The sequence below is a fragment of the Trachypithecus francoisi genome, unplaced genomic scaffold (genome assembly GCF_009764315.1).
Source record: "Trachypithecus francoisi isolate TF-2019V2 unplaced genomic scaffold, Tfra_2.0 Lachesis_group3, whole genome shotgun sequence".
NCBI lineage: Eukaryota > Metazoa > Chordata > Mammalia > Primates > Cercopithecidae > Trachypithecus > Trachypithecus francoisi.
Genome location: NW_022681468.1, coordinates 26,361,634 through 26,371,935, shown reverse-complemented (window position 1 = coordinate 26,371,935; position 10,302 = coordinate 26,361,634). Strand labels below are relative to the sequence as shown.

Below are 10,302 nucleotides of genomic sequence, written 5' to 3'. Positions count from 1 at the left end.
AAATTGTAGCCTCTTAAAAAATTAATAGAATTTCCTTTCTTTTAGATTTATTTTCCACCCTAGACTTCGATTGAATTAGTCTTTCTCTAGGGGAAGAAGTGTAAAACCCATTACCACAGTCACTCCATGTCTGAAAGCCTATAAAAATTGGATGCTTTTTGGAATATTTTGGAAGGATAATTTGTGACTCATAAAGAAATAAAACATTTAAGCAATCTGCTATCTGCACATCATGTATTTGCCTGCAATTGCCCATAACAAAGTGTGTATATATACACGTGTGTGCATATATATGTGTGTGTGTGTATATATATATCTTACAACATGATCCTAATGTTTCCATTTTACCTTCCCACATGATTGAAAACAAACCATCGGCCGGGCGCGGTGGCTCAAGCCTGTAATCCCAGCACTTTGGGAGGCCGAGACGGGTGGATCACGAGGTCAGGAGATCGAGACCATCCTGGCTAACATGGTGAAACCCCGTCTCTACTAAAAAATACAAAAAATTAGCCGGGTGAGGTGGCGGGTGCCTGTAGTCCCAGCTACTCGGGAGGCTGAGGCAGGAGAATGGCGGGAACCCGGGAGGCAGAGCTTGCAGTGAGCTGAGATCCGGCCACTGCACTCCAGCCTGGGCGACAGAGCGAGACTCCGTCTAAAAAAAAAAAAAAAAAAAAAGAAAACAAACCATCCTGTTACAAATATTTAAATAGAGAATACAAATTGCATTGCTAATATATACTTCTTTGAGATAAAAATTAGGATCTTCAAGGCTCCATATTCATTAAATAAATGCAAATATGACAAGTCTTAAATTTAAAAGCAGCATTAGACAGGAAAAAAAAAATAAGTCGGAATCATCACAGGCCCTACAATAGCTCTAAAAGAGTTAGTTTTCCCCCTAAACCCAATTATTTCTCATATTAGACTCATAGTCCTTTCAAACTAACACTTGAACTTAAATAAAAACTGTCAATGGGAATACATATTGTAAAAATTCCATCAACTCTACCAAATTCTATTAGTTAAAATATTTCCATTAAAGACAAATTCTAAAAACGACTTGATTGCAAGAGAATTACAGTTATATTTTCTTTTAAACACAATAAAAGACAGAAGAAAAGGCAGAAAGAGCAAGAAAAAAGAGGGGAACATAGTAGTATGAGAAAGGAATGTCATTCTAGAAAAGGAAAAAGACAAATAAATGTCAAAATCAATAGTAGAAACTTCTGAAAAATAAAAATCATTTCAGCATAATATCAAAATGTGAGTGCCATCATATCACCCAATGCAGTAGAGGGGTAAATGATGCTAAACTGTAATGTATTATGGTTACACATATCAAAGCAATGTAATGCTCTCTGTATGTAAAATAGCAGCATAACCAACAGTTGACAGAAGTGCTTACCTGCAAGGAATTCAGAGCATCCATGATCACTTCTGTTTTTATTTATCATTTTACTATGACTCTAAATTGGGTAGCAGTATTCCATTTGTTAAAATAGAAAAACTACATTAAATACAGTTGGTTTAAATAAGGAAGGCAGATAACATAGTGGTTATTAATTAGGTTCCAGCATTAGACTCCATAGGTTTGAAGTCCTAGTTTAGCATTTAACCAGATGTACAGCCAAGAGCAAGTTACTTAAACCGTCCAAACCTCCTTTTCTCTTAAGTGGGTTTAATCAGAGTAACTAAAAGATAGGGTTGTTTCAGAGGATAATGGAGAGACTAAAGCACCATGCATACTACAGTAACTATACAAGAGTACTCAATAAATGTTAGCCGGTAATATGCTAACAACAACAAAAATAGCCTGTGATAGTGAAAACTCAAATTCCAGGCCTCTTGACTCCAAGAGATACCTCTCTTATAAGGCTTTTTTCTTTTTTTTTTTTACAGAGTGGGACACGGCAATTCAATGAAAGAATACCATTCATTCTCTCACCACAACTGTGCAACAGATCCAGTGCCTTGTTCTAAAAAATGCAAAATGTTATTTTGTTTTATAGAATTTTCCATAATAATAATCTGACTACCATACATTAAAATCCTACTATAATTATATATTAGGAAACTAACTGAAAATATAAGGCACAATGAGAATTCATAATTACTTTTAATTTCTCCATTGAGTCCTTGGAGAATGTTTTACAAGCTGCATCAATTTCCTTTCCTATCACACCAAGAATGGATTCCTGTTCAGTCTCCAAGCAAAGAAGTTGATCCTTGAGCTGCAATCTGGCCTCTTCGGTCCTCCTTAAGTGCTCTTCTTCAATGCTTATATGTTTTTCCTAAGGCATTGACAAGAAATTAAACAAGGTGATTACTATTAAGTGGAGGCAAGAAATACTTGTAATATCTGTTCAACCAACTAGAAGTGGATTAGAAAAGAAATCTGATTCCATCGGTCCCCTTACTTTACCAAAATAAAACACTTTAATCTACTCATTAACCGAGGTAAAATTGTAGAGTTCCATTGTAGGGCAGTTTGGGAACTGGTGAGCAGATATTTGGCAAACAAAATTGTAATTCCCTAACCAAAAGAAAAAAAGAAATAGAAAAAAGAATCTTTTCCCATTTTAATAACATATTCTCACTAATGAATGAGAGTAAAAACTGATGTCAGACACCGACTTCAAGCTTTCACTGAACATTAGCAAAACACCAGAAAATATAAACTGCTAAATATGATGCTAGTTTCTTCATTTGAGGAAAAAAATAAATGTTACCACCTTTATCTCATCAAAATATAGTTTCAGAAAAATTCTAAGTTTTCAAATGCAATTATACCACATAAATGCTTCTGAGTCACGAAAATTTGGTAAGAGAAAGATGAAGGTACTTTTCATCTTGTCATTGTATACTTAATGAAAATGGGTTTCTAAGGAGCCCTTTAAGAGATTACAAGGACTTGGGGACCCACTCTAGGCAAAAACAATTCTAAATCATTATGATTATACAGTTACATTACTCGAGAAATTGCAAATCATAGGGCTTGTAGTAAAATAACGAAATCACTAGAACTGTATGTCTAAATGGTGGACCAAATCCATGATGGCTAACAATAACACCTTCAGTCATCACATTGTAACCTAATCATCTTCAACTGGCCTGCTAAATACAACAAAACCAGGAAAATTATGTGAGCAACAAACCCAACCTGAATTGAAAAGAAAATAACAAGGAGATCCACTCATTAAGAATTAATCATTTAAGCTAGAATGATATTCTACTAAAAGAAACACACATGATATTTCCTTTCAATTCAACTTACTTTAAAAACAAATGAAACATCCTCTGCAAGAAAGGACAGACCCTTTCATAATCTATCTTCTGCACTTCTCTCTTGCCTCACCTTCTTCCTTTCCACTCTCTCGGAATTCGATTACTTACAGCATCTTACATCCACCTACATGTGTCTCCCCAGACCACATGTGACTTGTACAACCCTGCTTGAAGTTGTGCTACTTCAAAATGGGGCTAGTAGACAAGAGGCATTTATCTCAAGGAGTTCATCTTAGTCCATCATCCGGGTCTGGATCTCAGCTTTGTAAAACTAGGAACTGGAATTTCTTTTTGGTACTCAGAGTGGTACTTTCAACAGCAGAGTAACATTAAGCTCACAAGAGATTAATGTGTATGAACTAGAAAGCCACTAAATGACATTCATTTACGATGAGAACCATAATTACCATATGAATCAGAATGTACCTGTCAGCATAACCAGTACATGTTCTCCCTACAGACAGATCTAGATGGGAAGGCAAACTTATAATCAGACTATACGGTAATGAATAGGAAATTAGAGCAAGGGGAGTTTGTTTTATGAAACAATGTTTAAATGGCATCCTGCTAATGGAAGTCCAGTATGTTCACCACACATGAGGAATTTACAAACCACAATAACAGGATCTCCATTCTTCTAGGTAGTGTTTGCATCGAGGGTATTGAGGTGTATCTCCCTAACTTTCTTGTTTTCCTACATTGAGTTTCTCTCCAAACTCTCCCTACCTATTGATATTAATACATAATTTCTTCAGATTTAATATTTTCCCAAGTCTTGCTCACATCTAGTTTTCTGAAAAATTAACATCCCAGCACTGAAGAGTATTTGATAATTGTATCATTTACTCATTAGAAAGCAACATTATTACTAAGTCTCTAGGTGATATTTGCCTCCCTAGTGTTCCTGTGTATCTACCACCTATACCTTCTTATCCTTCAAAATTTATCCTTTAAGATGCTGCATCCTTTCTTCCTGAACTCCCGAAGCAAATCATTCCCCTAGTATATTAGGTATATCATAATTTTTAATTTTTTTCAAATTGTAATATAATTATTTGCTTGTGCACCTATCTCCCCAAATAAACTGCTAATTTCAGGAGTCGACAAAGCATGCTTGTAATCATCTTTAAACTCCTCCACTTTGCTGAATAAATGATTTAAACATTTTTTGAAGACTCAAATTCAATACATTAAAGATGATTTCATCAATTACCATGCACAGCTTATAACCTTGGAGGCTACTGAGGTGTGCTAGGAGGTTTTTCCCCACACATACATAGGGCCTCCTGATGGTGCAGTATTTTCACAGTCTGAAAGTAATAAAGAAAATAAATACCCTATCAGGGTATTAGAAGACTGCCCATATTTTAAGCAATTCAAAATAATGTTATGACTGATCTTTCTTTTCTCACTTCCCTCAAAGCCAACTCTCTTTCATCCACTACTACTTTTCTGTGGTCTCCATTACTTGTCTCTTATTAATAAGAAGACAAAACTATTTCAATCTTTTGATATTCCTAAGAATGTTGATATTGTCAGAAAAACCTCTATGAGTTCAGTCTCTTTAAAAAACATAGAAAACTTCATTATCCACTTCATTATCCTCTGTGGGATAGTTGTATGCTATGTCCAAGCTCTCTTTGAAGTAAAAGCTGTAGGACTATGAGCTCACATGGATCTTAAAGATCAATAAATTCAACTACTTGCTCCTTCAGGATTCCCTTTTTTGGCATTTTTGACAGTTGAGTCATCCAACCACTAAATGAACACAAGTGTCCAGGAAAAGAGTACCTGACAAAGCTGTAAACTCTCTCCATCAGTGTCCAAGCTATATGCAACAATTAAACCAAAGAAACATATCCTCCTCCCCCACTAAGCCTTCTAAACTTCCAGGTTAAGATTTCTGTTCTTTTCCCCTGTTTTTTATTTGATTAGGTTCCAGACACATAATGGTCTCCATTGTCTGCATGTACTCCAATACCCTAAATCCAAGAGTTAAGTAAGCTCTTCCATACCATACTTCAGCAGTTACAATTTCATTCATTCATTCACTCCCTCATCCAACAAATACTTACATAAGTTCTACTCCAGACAAGACAGTCTCGGCTGGGCACGGTGGCTCACGCCTGTAATCCCAGCACTTTGGGAGGCCGAGGCGGGCAGATCACAAGGTTAGGAGATTGAGACCACCCTGGCTAACACAGTGAAACCCTGTCTCTACTAAAAATACAAAAAATTAGCCAGGTGTGGTGGCTGTAGTCCCAGCTGCTTGGGAAGCTGAGGCAGGAGAATGGTGTGACCTCAAAAGCTGTAGTCCTACAACTTTTACTTCAAAGAGAGCTTGGACATAGCATACAACTGTCCCACACAGGACAGTGAAGTGGATAATGAAATTTTCTATGTTTTCTAAAGAGACTGAATTTACGGAGTTTGCAGTGAGCTGAGATCGCACCACTGCAATCCAGCCTGGGTGACAGAGCAAGACTCCGTCTCAAAAAAAAAAAAAAAAAAAGACATGCTCGTGTCCACTAGAGATGGAGTAAGTGATTGCCTCTCAGCTTTTGGGCTAAGATCAAGTGTGGAGATAGAGTAAATGACACAGACAGGTAGGCTCCTACTCTCATAGAGTCAACAAATACTTGCACGAAATGTCATTACTTTTGCCCCATTTGTCTGGTTTGGGCATATTTATTTGAACACTAATTATGGTACCCAATGAATTAGCGCTTTCTCCCAGTTTCATGTTTTAGAAACAGATGTGCTGACTAAGCAATCACAGCTAATTCTGGGGGAAGGTTGGGGTTGCAAATTGGCTGAAGTTAATCCAAGCATCCTGTTAGATTTAGAGGCATTCAAATAAGGGAAGATGATAACATTTAGGCACTATTAAGGCTATTCCCTGGTCTTCTAGTCAATTCAGAGGAGTCAATATCCCCTGATTCTACAAGATTAACAAAAGGCTACCAAATTTCTAGAAAACCAGAGGCAAAATGTGGTATTTTCAAGAATGATTAGAAATATGGAAGACACAATCTAACTTCAGTGATTCAGGGTGAACGGACACAGATGCCTGGAGCTAGGGAATGTAGGTAACTTCTTTTGGAGGGTAGGGAGGATGACAAATAAAGCCGACTACTGCAGTCTATGAGATCCAAGAAGAAAGATATCCTAGATAATGGCTGAGTTTGAGAAAGAACCTCAGAGAATAAACCAACCCCTAATTTTACATTTTAGGTAACCAAAGCTGAGACAGACTACGTAACTTGACTAAAGTGAAAGAATTTATTAAATACAACCCCATAACCTGATCCCCTGATTAGTATTCTCTCTTAAAATGACAGCAAGGTCAAGGCCTTAACAAAAGAATTTAGAAAAACAATGTGAAAAATTCAGAAAAGTTTTCAGCAGGTTATGTGAGGACTAATGACCTAAAGTAGAAAGGAGAAATCCAAAATTAAATACTGAATGAGCCTTATTATAAATGAAAATATATGACATATTGACATATTCAGAATAGACCACAAAATCAACAGCACACTCAACGTGCATAATATCCCAAACTTTTAAAAGGGCTATCCATCTGCGCTGATGAAGTACCTGTGTACACATAAAATCTGCTTTAGTCCAATTTTCAAAAGTGTGCTAATCACACACTGAACAAGGTATACTTCCATCATCAAGACAGGAAAGGTTTTATGAAGCTTCTATTTTAGGACAAGAAAGTCTCATATTGTTGATACTGAGGTATAAAGAAAACATAAAATAAAACTGCTGACAATCTCATGATAAACACACACATACACTCTGTTGACTGGTTTGATGAACTGTCCTATAATTCAAAAGATAAGAAATGCTGTTGTAATTATAGATTTATGTTTCAGCATGCTCTTTACAACTCAGTGCATTCACTTTCCTAGAGGCTTTAAAGATTATAAGGAGCCAGATCTTATCAGAAATATAAAAGTTTCAATAACACAAGAACACGTCCAAAATAGTAGCTCTTTGGTAAAAGGTTATGAGATTTCTTCAATGTCTTAAGAGTTCCAGAAATGCCACTTTATTTACAATATGGCTATTACATGAAGTAAAAACGGTTCATCAAACACCTTAAACAGCAGAAACATTACGTTAAATAAAGTACACTGACGTGACTAAATAAATCATTAATTTACAAAGTTAATAGTTTTCCTTCACTGAAAACTAACTTGAGTCAACAAGTGTGACAATATTTCAGTCCCAAGGCCATCTTCACATACATCAACAAAGGGTAGGGGGAGAGAGGATAAAAGGTAGAGAAAGAGTGAAATCAAATAATATTAAAAGCTGAAATAAAAATTAATGCAATGTAAGCAAAGTTACGGAAAAACAGCATGTTGAAATTACCAACGTGCACACATCCCCTAAAAAGTTTTGAGGAAGAATATTTTCATAACTCAAGATAACTGTTATGTCTAAGCTTTAAATCCAGGACACTAGCATTACAAGGGAAATTATGAAACAATCGTGAACAAAAATTGGATCTGTCTGGAAGCCATTTATCTGACTCTAAAGAAGGTTCACATTCTTACACCATCAGTTGACTCAGCTGCAAAGAAGTTAGGATACAGCATGAAATGTCAACCAGGGCAGAAACTACAAGGGCAACTAAAAACGAAGATATCTGCAATGGATACTATAGGAAACTTGGAAATAATTTAAGCTGGAAAATTACCACACAGCAGTTTCAACTGTCTTACAAAATGGCCAAAATAAGAAAAAATAACACATCAAGTGCTGGTCACATAATCACTTTTTTCAAGCTTATTTCTTAAAACTAGATTTTTACATATGGAGAGCTCCTTAAACTCAAAATTTGCCTATATATGAAATATCTAGACTGATATCAAAAAATAAACAAGGCAAAGCAAAAATAACTCTAAAATCAAGAGTTCAGATGAGTTTGAAAAATCTCCATGGATTTACCCTACATATATCATTTGCCCTCTGGGAAACCAACTCTTCTCAGGAATATACAGGAAAAGGAAGGTGAATTCCTAACTCATTATAAAAGTCTAACACACCCCTCCTTCCTCACCCACACTGTTGTTATAACAATGAAAGATTACCTGAGTTCTTGCACAGGAATATTAGGTGCCCCTTCTCTGTGCTACCATAAGAAGTCATGATTAACAGTGCATTAAGAGCATGCAAGAGCCTTAGTAAAACAATAGAGCTAAAAGAAAAAAGGAATGGCAAATGGAATCACTGGCTATATGATTGATGCAGGTTAATACTTGGGTATGAAAGGCTTTGCCATCTATAACCTCTTTTAAAAATTTCTACTCTGCCACTCACTACTCTACATGTCTTCTATGCCTCTCCTCATCAGACTGTGAGTACCTCTAATGTGAAGATCTTATTCTTCTTTATTTAAATATCCCGGCCCCTACTAGACTGTCTCACATACAGTCATTTGATAAATCTTGCTGAAACATAAATAAGCGTTTATGTTCTACTCACTGACAAGCATTTTTTGAGCATATTAAATGTGTCAAGCATACAACCAACAATATAACAATTTTTAAAAATCACAGTGTTCAAAAAAATTAATCTCTGAACTCAAATAACTTCTTGTGCTACAATAAGTTAGTTTTCTTTTGTTGCCACAGTTAATTATTTAATTCATTGAGGACAATCATCTTGTCAGTATCAGGCTATTGTAACTATCAAGACAAGATGATATCACAATAATGAGAACCCTGGAAGTGGTAAGAAGTATTCAGATGCAGAATCAATTTTAAAGTAGAGTCAGTAAGACTGGCTGATGAACTAAATACGGGTCCATGTGTGAGAGAATGAGCTGGTTCTTACATGTATTTAACAAGCAAAGGAACACTGTGATTTCTACTCCAAGATTGGTTTCTAAAACAAAAATACTACCATTTTGTGGGTTAGATACACTCTCTTCCTTCTCCTCTGATAAGCAGAGGATTGCTTTATACTATTTCCTCCAAAAGAGCGGAAAAAGTTAGGATTAATAGCGTGTTAAGAGTATGCAAGAGCCTTAGTAAAACAATGGAGCTAATAGAAAAAAGGGATGGCATCTTGAAACACTGGCTTTAAGACTTGATGCAGGTTAAAACTTGGGTGTGAAGGACTTTCCAATCTATAACCTGGTCTTAGGCAGGCTTACAAAGGTTTGTTTCCATTAACCAGAATCAAAAAACTGGAAATTCTAATTCAAACTTTTAACCACATTTAAAGAAATTATTCTGCCTCAGGCTTTTCAGTGTCTTTTTCTAGGAAAGTATTGAGCAATACAAAGATGATTAACAGCATAATCAAGACGTGTTAGGATGTGTATTGGATACACTCCTAGAAATTAATATTCAAAGTTGAAATAACAAATACCTTCTAAATGATACTTTATGCATTCATTAAGTTTTATTCTTATTACATATTTCTCTCAAGACAAATGCCTGGAAATAGAAATAACATCCATAATTTTAAAATCAGCCACTTTTGATGCATTTCTATTTCTGAAATGAAATATGGACAAGGGAACAAACAACTAGAGTTTCAAATTATGCATCTGGAACGAACAGTGTTTAATTTTCAAAAGAAAAAAATTATCATTCATCTTAAAAGAAATGTTTATAAGGTTACAGTATCTTTAATAACCACCAAGATTTCTTCCTCTCCCCTTTTTTTTTCTTAAAGGATACTGAAGCTTGCATTTATTCTTATGAAAGAATATTTTTTAAACTTAAAAATGAATGTCCAAATAAAATAACCTGTATATAACAAGCACCTCCTAGGTATTTTTTCTAAAATTCATTGAATATTGCTTGTTCAACATTAAACAACAAAATGAATTGAGTCAATAACCAATTTAAATGCTGATTAAAGAAAAACTCAATGAAAACAAACCCAGACATTCGCTTTATGTTCCCTTTTAGGATCAACAAAGGCCAGCTAAGACTGCTTAACTGGAAGCAAAGCACTGAAACAGAGGTGATACAGAACTTTCATGTT

The 10,302-nt window shown here is 35.4% G+C and overlaps 1 protein-coding gene across 3 annotated transcripts in view; it reads right to left on the bottom strand.

The window, feature by feature from the left end:
* CEP128 (centrosomal protein 128) overlaps positions 1-10,302 on the bottom strand; it is a 488,113-nt gene that overhangs the window by 273,355 nt on the left and 204,456 nt on the right. For all 3 annotated transcript variants that reach the window (XM_033187243.1, XM_033187242.1, XM_033187244.1), the window contains one exon: positions 2,118-2,294. In XM_033187243.1, the coding sequence (XP_033043134.1) occupies positions 2,118-2,294 (177 nt within the window). The remainder of the gene's footprint in view (positions 1-2,117; positions 2,295-10,302) is intronic.